General features: G+C 42.0%; 1 protein-coding gene across 5 annotated transcripts in view; it reads left to right on the top strand.

Moving 5' to 3' along the window:
- GOLIM4 (golgi integral membrane protein 4) overlaps positions 1-20,804 on the top strand; it is a 148,793-nt gene that overhangs the window by 119,544 nt on the left and 8,445 nt on the right. For all 5 annotated transcript variants that reach the window (XM_075864037.1, XM_075864039.1, XM_075864038.1 and 2 more), the window contains 5 exons: positions 3,088-3,167; positions 12,614-12,726; positions 16,662-16,817; positions 17,301-17,369; positions 18,030-18,104. In XM_075864037.1, coding sequence (XP_075720152.1) covers positions 3,088-3,167; positions 12,614-12,726; positions 16,662-16,817; positions 17,301-17,369; positions 18,030-18,104 — 493 coding nt within the window. The remainder of the gene's footprint in view (positions 1-3,087; positions 3,168-12,613; positions 12,727-16,661; positions 16,818-17,300; positions 17,370-18,029; positions 18,105-20,804) is intronic.

Here is a 20,804-nt window from a genome sequence, read left to right as displayed (position 1 = left end):
TCAGTGGCACAAACTGGGCATAACATATAGTGCACTAAAATGGCATATTAGTGAAAAATTGTAATTTTCACTCCACACCATGCGCTGCGCATTAAACCCTTCGCGCACCACGACATAGCATGTCATAGTGTGGGGGGTGATGTATGGAGCGTCTCACGTGAAAAATAAAGCATTTAAAACGGCAAAATCACAGTTTTTTTGGTCACCTTGGCTCTACCTAAAAATGTAATAAAAAGTGCTCAAAAAGTTGTATGTACCATAAAATGGTACCAATAAAAACGACCGCTCGTCCCTCAAATAAATAAGCCCTCATACCGCTCTATTGACTGAAAAATAAAAAAGTTGTGGCTCTTGGAACGCGGGGAGGAAAAAACTAAAAAGCAAAAGAAACAAATGGATCAGTCCAGAAAGGGTTAATTACCTTCGAATGAAAAAACATTTATGACCACACGTGGGGTATTGCCGTACTCGGGAGAAATTGCATTACAAATATTGGGGTGCTTTTCCCCCCTTTATCCTTTTGTGAAATTGAAAAAATGCAACATTTTAGTGGAAGAAATGTTGATATTCATTTTCACGGCCTAATTCTAATAAATCCTGCAAAAGACTTGTGGGGTCTAAATGCCCACTATATCCCTAGATAGATTCTTTAAGTGGTGTAATTTCCACTTTTGGGTCGTTTCCACTGTTTCGGTCTCTCAGGGGCTTTGCAAATGCGACATGGCACCCAAAAACCATTTCAGCTCAATTTGAGCTCCAAAAGCCAAATAGCGCTCCTTCCCTTCTAAGCCTTGCTGTGGGTCCAAACAGCAGTTTATTACCACATATGGTATATTTCCGGAATCGGGAGAAATTGTTTTACAAATGTTGGGGTGCTTTTTCTCCTTTATTCCTTGTAAAAATTAAAAATGGCTACCTTTTTTCAGAAAAAAAGTTGATTTTTACCTTTACAGAATAATTCCAATGAATTCAGCAAAACAACCGTGGGGTCAAAATGCTAACTTTACCCCTAGAAAAATTCCTTGAGGGGTGCAGTTTCCAAAATGGGGTCACTTTCTGGGGGTTTCCACTATTTTGTTCCCTCCAGTGCATTTCAAACGCGACATGGCACTGAAAACTATTCCAGCAAATCAGAATTTCAAAATCCAAATGGTGCTCCTTCCCTTCTGAGTCCTGCTGTGGGTCCAAACAGCAGTTTATTACCACATATGGGGTATTGCTATAATCAGGAGAAATTGCTTTACATATGTTGGGGTGTTTTTTCTCTTTTATTCCTTGAAAAAATTAAAAATTTCTAAGTTTTTTCAGAAAAAAAGTAGATTTTTATCTTCACAAACTAATTCAAATAAATTTAGCAAAAAAACTGTTTGTTGAAAATGCTAACTATACCCGTAGATAAATTCCCTGAGGGGTGTAGTTTCCAAAATGAGGTCACTTTTGGGGGTCTTTATTGTTTTGGCCCCACAAGACCTCTTCAAACCTGACATGGTACCTAAAATATATGCTCAAAAAAAGGAGGCCCCAAAATCCACTAGGTGCTCCTTTAATTCTGAGGCCTGTATTTCAGTAAATTAGCGCACTAGGGCCACATGTGGGGTAGTTCTAAAAACTGCAGAATCTGGCCAATAAATAATAAGTTACATTTCTCGGGTAAAACCTTCTGTGGCATAGAATTTTTTTTATTACAAATGAATTTTGTAAAAAAAAAAGGAAATTTGTAACTTTCACCTCTACTTTGCTTTAATTCCTGTGAAACGCCTAAAGGGTTAATACACTTTAAGAATGCTGTTTTCAATACTTTGAGGGGTGCAGTTTTCAAAATGGGGTGATTTATGGGGACTTTCTAATATATAAGGCCCTCAAAGCCACTTCAGAACTGAACTGGTCCTTGTAAAAATCGCCTTTTGAAATTTTCTTGAAAATATGAGAAATTGCTGCTAAAGTTCTAAGCCTTGTGATGTCATAGAAAAATAAAAGGATGTTCAAAAAACGATGCCAAACTAAAGTAGACATATGTGAAATGTGAACTAGTAATTATTTTGTGTTGTATTACTATCTGTTTTACAAGCAGATACATTTAAATTTAGAAAAATGCTAATTTTTGCAAATTTTCTGCAAATCTTGGCGTTTTTTACAAATAAATATTGAATTTATCAACCAAATTTTTTCACTAACATAAAGTACAATATGTCACGAGAAAACAATCTCAGAATCGCTTGGATAGGTAAAAGCATTCCGGAGTTATTACTACATAAAGTGACACATGTCAGATTTGAAAAATCGGCTTCGTCCTGAAGGCCAAAACAGGCTCAGTCCTGAAGGGGTTAAAAGCCATAAATTCAGCCTACAAGTACTTGTATACATACATGTGGGATGCATGTAAATTGATCTGTGTACTTGTTTTATATTCATACAGATGTTTATACATATTAAATAAGATGTTGCTGTTTATACTGTATAAATAATTTTTTACTTGATTTACATCATTTTTTTGCTGTTACGTAACAGTAGGTGTGACCAGGTGTGATGTGACTCAATGTGATATTGGATTGTAACTTACTATTCATCTACCAGAGTCCCCCAAATATCTTTAACTTCTGTGACACCAATTTCTTCTATATCTGCTGCATAAGCTTTATTTTAGCTTATCGATTGCTGTTAGTCCAGAGCCATGGATGAATTGGCCTCCTTGCTATGGTTTGATTCCTGTTGAAAAGACCAATCATTATGTATTCTTGTATCTTCTAGGTTCTGACGCTGTGCCTGATCTGTCGTACGATGGACCCAAATGGCGCCCAACAGACCACATTAACTTATAAAGTGGTCTGTCAGGGTTCCATCTAGGTTTCTGCCATATTGGTGGCAGTTCTGCATGCTGCACTATTCTGGCCATCAAGAATGACAGAATCTTTGACAGAACCCCCGACAGAGGCTCGTATGACAGATGTGAGCAGAGCCTGAATGGCTATGTTCACATTACAGCATCAGTAAAACCACATTGGTTCTTTTAAAGAAGGTTTTTCATTTTTATGGAAAACTGCATTGCAGTAACGCATGTAATAATCATGTTTTTTCCTGTATTTTTAGGAAACAAGCTCAGTACGATAATATGGACAATGATATTGTACAAGGAGAGGAAGAGCAGCGTTTGCAGGAAGAAGCGGGAGGTATGAGTTTTGTCTTCCTACAAAAAACAGCACAAACCTAAAAGTAATCAAATAGCTAATTCAGAATATAGCACATCTATAATGTTTTTCTACTTTTAGCAATATATTTATTTTAGAAAATATGCTCCTGTGTCTACATATTGCTGTTATATACTTGTTATGGCGCCCCCTGGTGTTCTTTTCACTCCCTCTCAGAATGTCCACCTAACACGTTCAGTGCTGGTGAGAAGAATCTGGATATGTGTGTGTCAATTCTTATTGGCTGGTGAGCACAATCGAAGGAATCACTGCCCTATACAAGAGGTTTCGGGTAGTGGGACTGAGCATGTGTCCATTGCCGGTAGTCACACATTAGGTGGATGTTCTAGAATGGAATTAAAAGAACACCGGCTAACGCTATAATAAGTATCTAATTGCATTATCTAGACACCGTAGCAACTTTTTAAGTAATTCCAATTGAAAAAAAGTTATGTTTTGCATGATCTAACAGATAAATGTTATATATAAACCCTTTAATATAATCAGTTCTGTGCAATACATGGGCCAAAAGCTATTTTAAAAGATGTCAATCAGGGTAGCCCTTAACAACCATCCCCTCATTGCAGGGCGCCCTCTGTAGTCTGGTTGGAGGATAATATGTTACCTTTATGGTTATGGTATTTCAGTTGAATGCATAATACCTTTGTACATCCTGTAAGTGTCTGTAATAGCTGCAGCTGGAATCAATTACAGTCACCATTGACACTAAATTGCTAAGAGATACTGCTTTACGGTTCCCTATGTGTTACAGAATATATTTGTTTTTGTTTTTTACTGTACCTCGTGGACTTTACACCGTGCATACGAATAAGTAAATGCATATCCGTAATTAAAATGATCATTCATGTCTTTGTGCTTATATGAAAACATTCAATACAACCATAAACGCTAAATAACCACCTTAAACCCTTCAAAAAATATATATATTGTTTTGTTTTCTGATGGAAACAGATAATGCTGAAAACCTAAAAAGTTACTGTAATATAACCCTTAGGGGTCTTTTAGTCTCAGAAAGATTTACACTAGTTTGTCCTATTGATTTTTGTTTATTTGTAAAATGTAAGGTCTACACTATAGGCACTTTGACAATGATATTTTGGAGTTGTGTTATCAGCAATGCCCTAATGTAACAGTATTATCATAATGGCTCTTGACAAGCAGCAGTTAGTCCTATTATTGGAAGTCCATTGACTACATAAAAAAAAAAAAATTTGAACAATGTTTAATCACCCACACACTAAATGTTTAATTTTTAAAAAAAAAACATGTTTTTCTGGCAACACCATCCCTTTAAACCAACCGTACACTGCTATCTCCCCTGAATCTTCGAGCATTCTTGTTTATTTCAGAATGGCGATAAGCCGCTACAAGACATTTCTGGCAGTGCTTATCTTCCAGAGTTAGCGCTTTTATTCGTATTGCGTGTAGATCACTTTGTAGAGATGTTTTCAATTTGAAATTAAGAAGTGTTTTTAAGTATTAATAAGTGTTTTTCTTTTGATCAGTGTCATTCAGTCATTATTTGTAGATTAATGTTGTTACACGGTGAAACATGAAAACGTCGGCGGTTCAAGTGGTTTAGCTATAAAATATTCTCTCGCTCACGTCGCTCACTTGAGGTGAATAAATCCACCCTGTTTCATCTTCTCTGAAGTCCTTCTATGGTCGTTATATATATATAATTAGGGATGTCACGAATTTGGACTTCGATACTTCGTTTAGTATTGCGATTTACATACCAATTCGATACTTTGCAAACAGTAATAATAAAAAAAAAAAGTTCTTCCATTTTCTGATGTGAGGCGCGAGGTGTGATCATGAATTTTGAATGTGCCTCACATTAATAGTAATTAACCCCATCATGTTTCCCAGTCATAATGGGTTAATATGTAGGGTACATGACGGGGTTAATTACTATTAATGTGAGGCACATGGAGGTTAAATTCATCATCGCACCTCGTGCCCCACAATAAGTGATAGAAAGCTTTTTTTATTTTATTTTTTTACAGCGTACACATCATAAATGATGCAAAAAAATTGTTGTGCAGGTTATTACGGCCGCGCCAATACTGAATGTGTGTATATTTTATGTATTGAGACTTATTTTAATGTTTATTGTAAAAAAGGTGTATGTGTATTTTTTTTTTATTTAACATTACTTTATGTTTTTACTTTATTTTTTAAACTTTAATGTACTGGCATATATCTATATTACAGTACATTATCCTGTGTACTGATAGTACACAGGCAGTTATTAGGGCATACCTAAGTGCCCTAACAACAGGAAATATGGTAGGACAGCCCTGGGGTCCTTCAATGGACCCTGGGCTGTCTGCCCATATATGGTATGTCCCTCAATCGTATCATAGGAATTCCCTGTGACGCGATCCAAGGGGCTTCCCCCTTCTCATTTTCCCGTAAATGCTGCAGTCCGCCGTGATCGCAGCATTCACGGGAATAACGGCGGAGATGAGAGGTTTCTCTGATCTCCGCCAGCGGGGCTGCGGCTGTGTAATACAGTCATTGTCCCGCTCCTGACAGGAAGTGCGTGCACGGTCAGCATGAGGAGATACGGCCGGCGCTTCACTAATGAGCGGCGGTTCAGGCACTGAAGACAGAACATAGGGGTGTTTTGTAGCGCGCCCGCCATGTTCTGTTTTCAGGGCAGCCGCTCATTAGTGCAGCTCCGGCCGCATCGCATCATCCTGACCCCGCGCACTTATCAGGACTCAGGTAAGCGCCAATGACTGTATCACACAGCCACAGCCCCGCTCTCATACATTCATGTGTTACTATACTCAGCTGTGCGGTCGCACAGGTAAGTTTCGAAATACATGAAGTAACCGTATCAAACTGTCTGGGGATGCACAGTATCGAAACAGTATCGAAGTTTCGATGCATCGTGCATCCCTAATAAATATATATATATATATATATATATATATATATATATAGATTACATTACTAGTCCATGCCGGCTCCATGTTTATGTGGGCCCAGGCTTAGTAGGCCTCTTTGCAGGGGAACTCACGCAGTAAAATGGAAGAAAACATCACTTTGTGCCTCCATATAGACGTTAGGCCCTGTTTATGCCCCCATATAGAAGTTAGGCCCCCGGTTTGTACCCACATAAATGTAGTGCTCTCTGTAGATAGTGCCACACAGCCCCCCTTCCAGGTAGTGCCACACAGCCCCCTCCTCCCAGGCATTGTTGACGCTCTGGCTGGGGGTTCTGCTTCAGGAGAAGCCCCTGACGTCACTGTCCATATATGGACACGGTTGTCAGGGGCAACCCCAGAGCCATAGTCCCGGGTAGAGCACTACTAGCACTCTACCTGGGACTCCTGCTGTGTTCCTGACATCACTGTCCATATATGGATAGTGATGTCCGGAGCACATTTGAAGTCCCGGGCAGAGCGCTAGTAAAGGCTCTGCTCCTATACTCCGGCTCCAAATTCAAATTATAAAACTGTGCTTTATTCAGACAACATCAAAAAGGTGCAACGTTTCAATCCCACTTTGGAATCTTTCTAAAGCATGGTGATACAAGACAAGCCATGGTTTATAAAGCAGGTGTGTGATTAGGATAATCAACTTCATTAAAATAAATATAAATATATATAAATATATATATAAATATATATGGACTGCTGTCATGCAGCCGTAAACCTCTAGTTAATCATTTCACAGCTCGATCCTATTTTAAGTGTGATAATTGGTTGTATAAACTGAGCCCTGGTTGGTGTTGGAGCTATTTTTTAATTATTGACCATGGAACAGTCGGTTGTGTCCTCTGGTTACAAATGTAACATCGCTGCAGTGCAGAGCTTGCAGGCTGTATTTATCTCTCACTATGCAGTAAAGTACAAGCCTATACAGCGAGATCTCCTCACCTTTATTACTCTTATGTACAGCCAAGGCAATAACTGAAAGAATACTATGTAATGGACAACATCTTAGAGACTAGTCAATGTTATCTGTATAAATCCATCAGAGACTCTATTAAAAGACTTTGCTACATAGATTTCAAACTGAAAAACAAAATGCTGTTCACTTAGCCTTTGGATTCACTCTAATCTAAAAAACAAATTTAGAGTAGAATTAAAGTGTCCACCGGTGGAAAAAAATCTGTAGGAATACTATGCTAATGACATATACAGTTTGGAATCCGCTTTATATTCTGGCTCTACATAGTCACAGTTGTTATTATTTGTTGTCAACTGTCCCCATTACACTATAGGAATCACTAATATTAAACGGCTACACTTCTGCTTGGTTTAATAAATGTTTTACGGATATATTCTTCCCTAGAAGCAATGTTTCTATTAGGAAAACCTCCCTTAGGCTGAGTTCACTGTGTGCCGCAAGGAATTCCAGGCGAAAAAGCGCTCCAAATTGTGGTGCAGTGTTTCGCCCGGAATGTCCTCTGCGAAAAACTGCTGCAATTAGACGGCCCGATAGCAGGCCAGCCTCCTGGAATGTCGTTTCATCCCAGGAGACCGCTGCATCCTGTGATTGACTGCAGCAGCGGTCACATGGGATGAAGCGTCATCCCAGGAGGCCGGCCCTCTTTTGTCATCCAGGCCGGCCTCCTGGGATGATATTTCATCCCATGTGACCGCCGCTACAGCCTGTGATTGGCTGCAGCAGTCACATGGGATGAAACGTCATCCCACGAGGCCGCGCTTGAGTGAGGAACACAGACTTCTGGGTAAGTATGAGGGTTTGTTTTTTTTTACCCATGTTGCGTTTTTTTGTGACAGAATCGCTGCAAACACACCACAAGAAAACACTACTGCTATTTGTTGCAGGATTTACCTCCCCATTGAATTAAATCGGGAAAAACCGCAACAAATAAGTAGCGTTTACACAAATACAATTGACATGCTGTCGACTAAAATTGTGCACCGCAGGTCAATTTTTGAGCGTTTTTTCCGCTTGATATTTACACCGCGTGTGGATGAGATTTGTTTAATCTCTTCCACTTTGCTGCTACTGTATTTGTGGCAGGTGTTCCGCAACAAATTCTGTTGTGGAAAAACCACAGTATTTACGCAACGTGTGAACTGACTCTTCGGGTGTATTCACTTGCTGCAGAAGTGGTGCATGCAGAACACTGTGTGCATACTGCAGATACAACCCTTTTCATATTTATGGAATTGATTCTTAGTCGCAGAAATATCTACCGCATGTGAATTTAAATTTACAGACTGAAAAAACGCAGAAGGATTCAGTAGCCGCAAAGTGAATAAAATGTGAACAAATTTCATCCACATGCTGCAGAAATTGCACGGATTAGTTACAGATTTATACCGTTAAATTCAATGGGGAACAAAAAATCTGCTAGCAAATTCTACAGTTGCAGAATTTGCTGCCAATTCGAAGCAAAATCCTCAAGTCCAGATAGTTTAAAATAAGAAAATATATTTTAGCTGGCTATAAAGACAATGTTCTTCACAAGTGGAACCATTGCTCTTCAGAGATGGATCTTCACATTAATAGGTATTGTGTGTATTAACTATTGATGCAGATGTAATTGTCAACATATCAACCTTCTCCTTCCACTCTGAATATCATATATTTATATTTTAACAACCTGCTCACTAAACGTCATTGTATAAATAATTGCTTCTTCATAAATGGCTCCAAGTGGCTCTAAGTAGATCTGCAATAATTCTTTGATGCTGTGCATGAATGAGAATGTGATTTGCATAATGATTTGGAAATTCCTCCATGACATTTACAATCGGTATTCTTTCTAATAGCATCAGTATAGCTAGCTTTTATTGTATCCTATGGCACCATTCTTAGGGAGACTGGACACGTTACGAAAATGCTGCGTGTGGAATTTCTGCAGGGTATTACAGTAGCAGCAAAATACGCAGCAAAAAATACTCAGAAAACATGTGCGGAAACTGACCTGCAGTGCAGATTTATCTTGTGTACACGTTGTTGAATTTCCACATGTAAATTTCTAAAGAAAATTCAACAGCATTTTGGTCCCGGGTGCAGGGGACTTTACTTTTTTTTATTAGTGGTCAAGTTCTGAAACTTTCAGAACAGGGGTCTTAAACACGCGGCCCGAATGTGGCCCCTGAGGCTGCCATCTGCGGCCTGCGGGCTATCATAGCTCCCTTGGGAGAGGAGAGAGCAGCCCGAAGGAGGAGTGCGCTGGCGCTCTTTCATGACGTCTCAGAGCAGAGGTTATACTAGCGTTCTGCTCCGGGACTCCTGCTCTGTGGAAGCCCCTGATATCACTGTCTATATATAGACAGTGATGTCAGGAGCAGAGCTGGACTCCCAGGAAGAGCGCTACTAGTGCTCTGCCCGGGACTCCGGCTCTGGGCTTGCCCCTGACATCACTTTCCATATATGGGGCTTCCCCAGAGTTCTGCAGCAGAGCCTATACTAGTGCTCTGCTCTGGGACTCCGGCTCTGGGGTTACCCCTAACATCACATTCCGGTCCAGGAAGATCCCCTGACGTCACTGTCTATGGACAGTGATGTCAGGTGCTCCTCCAGCAGAGGAATCCCCGGGATTCCACTCCTAGAGGGAGCCCCAATGGAGCTATTTACAAGGCTGTGTGTGTGTGTGTGTGTGTGTGTGTGTGTGTGTGTGTGTGTGTGTGTGTGTGTGTGTGTGTGTGTCATTCTCTACAGTGGGTGCTGTGGCATTCTCTACAGTGGGCGCTGTGGCATTCTCTACAGTGGGCGCTGTGGCATTCTCTACAGTGGGCGCTGTGGCATTCTCTACAGTGGGCGCTGTGGCATTCTCTACAGTGGGCGCTGTGGCATTCTCTACAGTGGGCGCTGTGGCATTCTCTACAGTGGGCGCTGTGGCATTCTCTACAGTGGGCGCTGTGGCATTCTCTACAGTGGGCGCTGTGGCATTCTCTACAGTGGGCGCTGTGGCATTCTCTACTGTGGGCGCTGTGGCATTCTCTACAGTGGGCGCTGTGGCATTCTCTACAGTGGGCGCTGTGGCATTCTCTACAGTGGGCGCTGTGGCATTCTCTACAGTGGGCGCTGTGGCATTCTCTACAGTGGGCGCTGTGGCATTATCTACAGTGGGCGCTGTGGCATTATCTACAGAGGGCGCTGTGGCATTATCTACAGAGGGCGCTGTGGCATTATCTACAGAGGGCGCTGTGGCATTATCTACAGAGGGCGCTGTGGCTTTATCTACAGAGGGCACTGTTGCTTTATCTAGGGGGGGGTGTGGCATTATCTACAGTGGGCGCTGTGGCATTATCTACAGAGGGCGCTGTGGCATTATCTACAGAGGGCGCTGTGGCTTTATCTACAGAGGGCACTGTTGCTTTATCTAGGGGGGGGTGTGGCATTATCTACAGTGGGCGCTGTGGCATTCTCTACAGTGGGCGCTGTGGCATTCTCTACAGTGGGCGCTGTGGCATTCTCTACAGTGGGCGCTGTGGCATTCTCTACAGTGGGCGCTGTGGCATTCTCTACAGTGGGCGCTGTGGCATTCTCTACAGTGGGCGCTGTGGCATTCTCTACAGTGGGCGCTGTGGCATTCTCTACAGTGGGCGCTGTGGCATTCTCTACAGTGGGCGCTGTGGCATTCTCTACAGTGGGCGCTGTGGCATTCTCTACAGTGGGCGCTGTGGCATTATCTACAGAGGGCGCTGTGGCATTATCTACAGAGGGCGCTGTGGCATTATCTACAGAGGGCGCTGTGGCATTATCTACAGAGGGCGCTGTGGCATTATCTACAGAGGGCGCTGTGGCATTATCTACAGAGGGCGCTGTGGCTTTATGTACAGAGGGCACTGTTGCTTTATCTAGGGGGGGTGTGGCATTATCTACAGAGGGCACTGTGGCATTATCTACAGAGGGCACTGTGGCATTATCTACAGAGGGCACTGTGGCATTATCTAGAGAGGGCACTGTGGCATTATCTACAGATAGGTCTGTGGCATTCTCTACAGAGGACACTGTGGCACTATCTAAAAAGGGACTGCCCAATCTTGATATTCTTGTGTCTGCCAAATGCTGCCAACTAAATCATAAATCCATTGCAGTGAATGCATAAGTGAAATATTTTGTTATATGTGTTTGTACATGTATTTTTATACATTTTTTGGGGAAAGTAAAAGTTATATTTGAACCAAAACTCCAGTCCTACTCCAGTGATTTTTCTTTGAATACCTTGTGGAGTTTATTTGTGAAAACCAATCCCTGTAGTGAGGGTATTTTACTAATTGTCCTATATTGATCAGCCTTGGGATATGGCAAATTTCATTTCTAACACATCTAACACAGAGATATGGCAGAATCAAGTGAAGGAGGTGTTCTCCGATAAAGAAATCATACAGAATAAATATATACCCTCTTTGAAACTGCTTTCAGCGAACTGTCCAAAGGCTATAAGAAAGGAGCCACTTCATGGTGGGAGGTTCAGTCTTTCAGGAATTATTTGAAACAAAACATAGTTTCCAGGGGCTTACAATTCAACCTAGTCCCGGCCTTACGACTACAGAATCCGGATTTGATGAGAGAGTGGGAAGCAGAGGCAACAAATAGCTCACTACTTTTCATGCAAATTTTGCTGTATGAAGAAAAACCTATCCTGGAGGCAGCATCTAAAAAACTAAAGGCACAGGCTGAAGTAGTTCTCAAATTTAAGGGCGATCAAGAATATATAACGAAGGAACAATACCTACAAAGTACATTTGAGAAGTTCCAATAAAATCTAACAGAGAGAAAGCATCATCAGTTTGTTCGGGACTTAAAAGATTTTAGGTACAATAGGGCGTATTGTTTTGAAGAAAAGAGAGGAAAAAATAAGATAGAAACCGATCAATCTTCCTCTAAGACAGACTTTATGTAGAGGAAGAAATTCGTACCAACAATGGGAATCCCCCCCCAACAAATTTGGGACCCTCCTCCCCACAAAGACGAAACTACAACTCTCTGGGCACCAAAAATGCCACGTCTTTTTTAGTGAGGATGGACAAAAAGCACCGTATCAATTACGGAACAAAAACAATCAGAGACCATGAAGGTGAAACTAACAATAATAAATCTATCTGATAAAATCCTTAGTGACTTGCAGACATCAGTTTTGAATGTCGTCCGTGTTTTTCACTCATAGACTTTAATTGGCGACAACGTCCACAAAAACGCACCAATATAGGACATGCAGTGAGTTTCACGCAACGGACACTCGCTGTGTGAAAACTCATGTCTGAATAGCCCCATTGAAATGAATGGGTCCGTGTTCTGTCTGTTATTTCAATGGACAGCACACGGACTGGGAACATGCTCGTCTGAATGAGCCCTTAAAGCAGGGAAATTATTGCTGCTACTTTTGTAATGAATTGTAGCATTCCAACATTTATGTTCCTGATGTAATTTATGTATTCTATCTTGGGTTTTTATTCCAGCCTATGAAAGGGACAATCACCAAGATGAAGCTGAAGAAGAAGGTAACACGGCCAAACATGCAAATGAGGAACAAGCTACAGACCAGCAGACTATGAGCAGGGAACAAGCAGAGGTATTTGTGATGTATGGAAATGCTGTAACTACATGACAAGATTTTATATGTAGTTTAGTAAGATGAATTAATATCTTTTATAAGTCACACTGCAACAAGCTGAATAATGAGAAATACAACCGACAGAAATCACCTCTGATGACTCTTATTAAAATGTGTGAAAGCCATGTGGTGCAAAAATGGTATTATTACTTTGGTTATGTTTATAGAGGACCTGTCAGCTCTCCGAACATGTCTGTTTTAGTAAGTACTTGTTTTCCCCATAAAATGACAATTCTGGAGCATTGACTAGGGGAATGGTAACACCAAGGTGTCAATGTACTCAAACATTTCCAGGAGGATTACAGAGGTGCTCTAGCATTCCTATTTTATGTAGAGTGAATTTATTTATTTACTGACAGATCCTCTTTAAGGGTGGCAATAGATGTTCAGATTGATCCGTTCCCGGACAAAATGCAACAGAATCTGTGACGAAGATGTGAACAATACCTTACCCCTGTTTACGCAGATGTTTTTTATTTGTTTACATCCGCCTCAATGCAGGGAAGTTACTTTGGAGAAGTACACTACATGGACAAGAGTATTGGGACACACCTAAAGGCTATGTACACCTGTGAGGGCATTTTTTTAATAAATAGATTAGTCAGTGTGATTAGTAACTTTGTAATTAGTCTTTATTAAAAAATTGTTTTACTTTTGGAGATACAGCTGTTCTGTACTCTCTATACAAAACCGCTATATCGCTCGTTTTACACTGAATCAGTCAGTCTCGCAGACTTCACGGGTTCAGTTTTGGCGGGTCCTGTGTGTCTCTTGAGACGCAGAATCCACCTGTAAACGATCACATCTAAGTTCATAAAGGGGGACCAACTCCTTAATAATGCCTTTGGATTTATAATGGGATGTCATATAAGCTGTAGGTGTAATGTGCAGTTGTCCCAAAACTTTTGTCCGTATAGTGTAGGTGCATAGGCTTTAATGTATGTATTGGATCAAGTCAATAAGCCTCTTTATATAATTGTGTATGAGAACTTTTAACACACAGAAAAGTAAAAAGACAACCTTCAAAATCTTGTGTTTAGCTTTACAGACAAAATGGTATTACATCAGGGGTCTCAAACACACTGGCCACATGCGGCCCCTGAGTCTGTCATCTGTGGCCCGCGGTGCACCGTAGCTCCCTTGGGAGAGGAGAGCAGGCCAAAGGAGGAGGGCATTAGCGTTCCTTCGTGAGGTCCCGGAGCAGAGCTTATACTAGCGCTCTGCTCCGGGACTCCTGCTCCGGGACTCCTGCTCTGAGGAAGCCCCTAACATCACTGTCTATATATGGACAGTGATGTCAGGAGCAGAGCTGGACTCCCAGGAAGAGCGCTACTAGTGCTGTTCCTGGGACTCCGGCTCTGAGCTTGCCCCTGACATCACTGTCCATATATGGGGCTTCCCCAGAGTTCTGGAGCAGAGCCTATACTAGTTGTCTGCTCTGGGACTCCGGCTCTGGGGTTGACCCTAACATCACATTCCGCTCTAGGAAGATCCCCTGACGTCACTGTCTATGGACAGTGACGTCGGGTGCTCCTCCAGCAGAGGAATCCCCGGCCTAAGTGTCGGCAACGCGCTGGCTGGGGATTCCACTTCTAGAGTGAACCCCAATGGAGCTATTTAGAGGTGTGTGTGTGTGACACTATCTATAGGGTGTGTGTGTGTGTGTGTGTGTGTGTGTGTGTGTCTGTGTCATTATCTACAGAGGGCACTGTGGCATTATCTAGGTGGGGGTCTGGCATTATCTAGAGAGGGCACTGGCATTATCTACGGGTGGGTGTGTGGCAGTATCTACAGAGGGCACTGTGGCACTATCTAAAAAGGACCTGCCCAATCTTGATATTCTTGTGTCTGCCAAACACTGCCAACTGAGCAGCCAGACTGCATTTAGCGACACTTAAACTGGAAAACTGGATTGTTAAAGTAAGCCCTCTTCATACGTCGGAATTTTTGCAGTGGATTCCGCCGAAAGATTCTGCCTCCCATTTATTTCAATAGGAGTCGGTCGCTTCTCTTTCCCGCTAGCTGATTTTTTTCAGCTAGTGGGAAAAAGAAGCATCCTGCCCGATCTTCGGGTGGATTCTGCCCGAACTTCCCATTGAAGTCAATGGGAGGATGAATCTTCCTGTCGACGGCAGGAATAATTCCAGGGCTGATTTTGCGGCAGGACCTGCCAAGCAATATCCGCCGTTTGAACTGAGCCTTAAAGGCTATCTAAACCTTTGAATGGAATATTTTAAATAAAAAGCTCAGTCAGTGTGATTACTGCAACTTTATGGTTTCTTTTTACTTTTTGAGGTACAGCTGCTCCGTATTCTGTATACAGAGCAGCTGTATCATTCGCTAAATCCTGTTCCCATCAGGTCCGTGGGACTGACAGGTTCAGTGAGAGCGGATCCTACGTAGGATCCAACTGTAATCTATCACATCTAAGTTCATAACTTAGATGTGATAGATTACAGGTGGATCCTGTGTGTCAGAGACACGAAGAACCCGCTGACTGAACCCTTCAGGTCCGTGGGACTGACGGACTCAGGTCATACCGAAAGATACAACTGCTGTGTGTACAAAGGGCCGCCATCAGGGGGTATTAGGGGTACTGATGTGAGGGGCCCGGCCAAACCTAATTGAAAGGGAGGCCCGGCAACTGCCGCGACTTGCCTTTGGTAGAAAAAAACAGGCCCCTGCAATGGGGCCTGTTTTTTTTACCAAAAGAATGTCGTGAGCTGCGGGCCCCCCCTCTCGTCATGGGGGCCATCAAACACCGCCCGCGCGCGCGACCGATAGCGCGCACCCGCAAACTAACGCGCGTGCGCACTCGCGAACGCCCGCGCGCGCACCAGCGAAAGCCCGGAAGCGCCCACCCGCGACAGCCCGGGCGCTCGCAGCAGCGACAGAACGCGCGCACCAGCGACTGGCTCCCATTGATTTCAGATTAAATCAATGGGAGGCGGTTTTGGAAGTTGTTTGGTGCTGATTCTGACGCAGTGTCCGAGTCAATATCAAGGCCCAAAAACTCTGTGAACTGGGCCTTATTGTTAGGGCTTATTCAGACGAACATGTAATACATCCGTGCAACGCGCGTGATTTTCACGCGCCTCGCACGGACCTATGTTACTCTATGGGGCCGTGCAGACTGTCAGTGATTTTCACGCAGCGTGTGTCCGCTGCGTAAAACTCACGACATGTCCTATATTTGTGCATTGTTTGCGCATCACGCACCTATTATTAGAGCCCCCCATAGGCACACACTATAAATGTTCTACTAGTTACATATCAACTGTATACAATTTTACACAACCATTACGGAGAAGTGTCTTAAAAAAATTACTCAGATGATCCCACATTTAAGGATAAACTAACAAACAAGTATGTCTGGGTATTTGAGACCTTCGGAGGCATTCCATAATATCCAATTAAATATTCATTATATGCCATTAACTATGTAAATGCAATGTGACTATAAGTTAGTTGTTATTTGGATAACTCCGTGTAACCTCTAGAGACAATATTTTCTCTTGTTTGTTATGGTCTCTGTAAATGCTTGAGGACCGTTCACACTTCTGTTGTAATTTACAGTGTTTCAAAATTCCAATGATAAACCTTAATGTATTTGTATAGGAGAGCGGGAAATATTTTATTTTTTCCCCTGTATGTACTGACTTGGAATAAGTGCTACTTGTGTACAACCTTCCAAGCGTTACTATAGGTATAATGACAGCATCCATTGTATAGTAGCTATAGGCACCGGAAAACCAAAATGTGTATATCATTTATTTAAAGATAAGAAATGTAACAATGAATATAAGTCACTAAGTAATTACCATAAAGAATTGAACGTGCATTTCTTTTGTGTAAGAAATGTAATTCTAGCCTGATTTCTGCACATACACCAGGCTGCTGCCGAGGATGTGAACCCTGCAGATGATCCCAATAACCAAGGGGAAGATGAATTTGAAGAGGCAGAACAAGAGCGGGAGGAGAATTTACCCGATGACAATGAGGAGCAGAGGCAGCAGCAGGACCAAGCGGAGAAACAAGAACATTTAGTGGTAAGGCATTTTACATTTGCTGAAGAAAGTGCCTCGGGAAGTCACTTGGAGGCAGAAGAACTCCACAAGACAGGAACCTTCGAGTCCGCTCACTGATAATCCACACACTTCAGCTTTCCATCTAAATAGCCATAGAAAACACATTTTATGCCTCACCTGCAAAGCAAATGGCTAGCAACTTTTTCCCTTTTTAACCACAAGACACTAACTATTGTAATGACATTCTCTAGTTTACTCTGAAATTCTTTTAATGGCAGTAATATTTTTGATGCGGCGTACGGGCTCCTCATCAAGAAATGTACAGACAGTGCAGAATATGAAAGAAGGCAAACACACCGGCGAAAAGAAAGCATAAATTAGTACACAGCAAATTACTGTTGGTCCCGATGTAATCCGCTATAAAATATAGGCGCAGGCTGCAATGTTATACAGTATAAAGTATGCATTATCATGTGGTTAAATAATATTTTTTTGATGTTCAAGATGGCAGGAAATCCTGATCAGCAAGAGGATAATGTTGATGAACAGTATCAAGAAGAAGGAGAAGAGGAGGTATTTGTAATACTATTACATCACAGCTAAACCATTGTACACCAGCAGGATTACTGCTGTAAATATAATAAGGTAGTATCCGTCGGGGGTAACTGGCTGTACCAGCCATAGCTGCTGCTAAGGGACCCAGAGATTGAGGGGCGTCACTCAGATGGAAGAAAATCGTTCCTATTTGAGGTGATGAAACAACATGTAGTAGGTATATCTGCTATGTGGTATTACTATCATCCCATGACTAGGCAAGTCCTATTACTTATACACTTGGTTGCTCTATTACAGTTTAGTATTCAGTTAACTAGGTGGTGGGGGCCATCCCTGACTCTGCTATGGGTCCCTTTTGAAGTTTAGTCTAGTTACGCCCCTGTTTGTATCCCCGAGGTTTTGTTTATTGCATCAGTGATCTTAGTGTCGGCTTTTGGAATGATGGCAAACCAATTTACACCGGTAGATTTAGCTACTTCAAGACTGGCAGCATTTGGTCTACAGAAGTTTATTATGAACAAGTGACTGGATTTCTTGCAGGACTGCGGTCCCAAACAAATATTCCGTTGTACGGCTATTGTGTCCCAGCTGTACGTAACTAACACACACATGGAAGATTTCTTAAGCTTTGTTATATTGTATGTCATATGTAATAATGTGTCTTATATTGGTGTGTAGCTTCAGGAAGATCTAACAGAAGAAAGGAAAAGAAGACAAAATGCAGAAGAACCTTATGGGGAAAATGAAGAAAATGTAAGGAACATGTAGAAAATTGACTCTTAATGTATTTTCAGGGTCTCAATATTCAACAAAACTACTTTGAATGCAACACATGGTCAGATCAGCGGTTGTCACTTTTGTTGTGGCTTTTTTATTGGGTGGTTTAAAGTTCTATAGTCGTGGCTTTAGGTATAAGGGCATACTGGCTTTAAGAGAGCAAATTTCACAAAGCTGGTTTGCGGACACCATACGACCATTACAGATGTTGTGAAGTGCCAAAACACCGTTAAAGGAGTTGTCCAGTCCCAAAATTTGATGGCCTATTCTCAGGATTGTAAGGCTGTAAAGCAAGACCTTACAGAGGATACCGGTTTTTTTTGGCCACTAGAGGGCAGCAAATGTGAAACCAGCAATATTTCATTATTTAGTTTTAAATGGATGAATATGACAAATAAATGAAAAAACATATACACTAACAAAAAAGTAAAAACTACATTTTTAATTAAAATTTTTTAGAAATACGTCACTTTCTTGTATTCCTTTAAAGTTAACGTGAATTGTTATAAAAATCTGTTCGCTTTAATATCCAGTGAACAGAATATTGTAAGGCAGATTCCCTGGGGACTTCCCGTTCTGGCATAGTTGGCACATGAGTTCCTTAGGCTTTTTACTTTGCAGATGTCACATATGGCAGTTGTTTCAGTGAGCAGAAGTCTGCTGAAGTCACATGATCACCCTAGAAGGAACAATCTGGGGCCTACATGCTCACATTTTTTTCTCCCAGTATCACTTTTGCTGTCTGAGATGGGGGAGAGGGCACAAGATAAAGATTTCAACATCAGAAGTCACTTTTCCTGTGTTTCTGTTAGAGAATCCGTTTAATAGCCCATTGACTATAGACGGCATATAATAGACAATATACGCATCCGTCAGGAAGATATGCTTTTACCTTGAAATGCTTTTAGTCTGAGAGCAGATGGAGCGTTCAGTGTCTCCAGGACTCTGAATCAATGTGTGTGCACCCTGTCATAAATACACAAAGCCATAGCTGAATAATCCCTGCTATAAGTGTCCACTACAAGAAATATGGGTTTAGAAACCATGTTCAAGGAGATTGGGAATCTTCTAGCTAAAATGTTTTAACCCCTTAACGACATCCAATGTAATAATACGTACTGATACGCTGTGTTGCCGTGTTGAAGCTGAGCCTGCACCATCGCCAGCGGGTTTCAGGTGTATATTACAGCTGACACCCTGCTGCATGGCCAAGACCAGAGCTAGCTTCCGATCGGGCTGATTAACCCCTTAGATGCAGCGCTCAAAAGCGAGAACTGCATCTATGGTGTTTCCTAGCAGATCAGAACCCCACAATGCAAACACAGGGTTTCAGATGGCTGTTCTGGCAGACCAGAGGCCTTACAATGGCCTCCTGTCTGACAAGTACAAGTACGGAAGCCTGCTGGTCCCACCCGGAGGCGGGGCCTTAAAGGCTTCCAGCTGCAAAAGATTGATGGCGCAGGCTGAGAAGCTGAGCCTGCGTCATCAGCCGCCGGTGTCAGCTGTATGTTACAGCTGACACCGTGCTGTAACCGCAGGGAACGGGGATAATCCGATCCCTGCCATTAACCCCTTAGATGCCGTAATAAAAAGCGATCGCGGCATCTTAGTGGTTTGTAGCGATCGGCATCGACACGATTTTATCGTGAAGCTGCCGATCGTTACTATTTCAACCGGAGGCCTAACAATGGTCTCCTGGTCTGCCACGTGCGATAGCCTATTGGGCCCCGCCCAGGGACGGGACCGAATAGGCTTGCTGTCCGTGAATGACTTATAGCTCTAATGCATTGCACTACGTGGGTAGTGCAATGCATTAGAGTAAAGATCAGAGGTGCAGGCCCTCAAGTCCCCTAGTGGGACCAAAAAAGTTTAATAAAAGTTTCAAGTTAATAAACACAAACACTGCCTTTTTTCCTATAATAAGTCTTTTCTTATAGGAAAAAAATTAACACGTTAACAAAGGTACACATATTTGGCATCACCGCATCCGTAACGATCCAAGCCCTTACACAGCTTTTTTGACTAAAAAATAAAAAAGTTATGGCTCTCAGAAAATGGTGACACAATAAATAAAGCTAAAAAAAAAAAGTGATTTTATTGCGCAAACACTGCAAAACGTAAAAAAACTATATACATTTGGCATTGCCGTAATCGTATCGACCCGCAGAATAAAGTAAATTTGTCATTTATAGCCCACGGTGAACGCCGTAAAAAAAAGGAATTGCTGTTTTTTGGTCACCTTGCTTAACAAAAAATGGTATTAAAAGTGATCAAAAAAATCGCATGTACCCCAAAATGGTACAAATAAAATCTAGAGATTGTCCCGCAAGAAATAAGCCCTCACACAGCTCTATTGGAGAAAAAATAAAAAAGTTCTGGCTCTCAAAATATAGCGACACAAAAGGTGCAGAGCGTTCCAAAAGCAGATAAGATTGGGCACCATTTATCAGTGCGACACTGGCAACATATCTGCGGGTTATTATTTATTTACCCCATTATTATACCCTCTTATTATGCCCTGATGTACTCCGCACAGCTTACATATGCCCCCACATTATAAACTGAAATATCAGCAATACCCAAAACAGAACTACTACCAAGCTAAATCTGCGCTCCAAATGGCGCTACTTCCCTTCTGAACCCTACAGCGTGCCCAAACAGCAGATTATGTCCACA

This window comes from Rhinoderma darwinii, chromosome 4, assembly GCF_050947455.1.
Source record: "Rhinoderma darwinii isolate aRhiDar2 chromosome 4, aRhiDar2.hap1, whole genome shotgun sequence".
NCBI classification, from domain to species: Eukaryota; Metazoa; Chordata; class Amphibia; order Anura; family Rhinodermatidae; genus Rhinoderma; species Rhinoderma darwinii.
The sequence above is the reverse complement of the archived record's forward strand: the minus strand, read 5'-3'. Positions and strand labels throughout refer to the sequence as shown.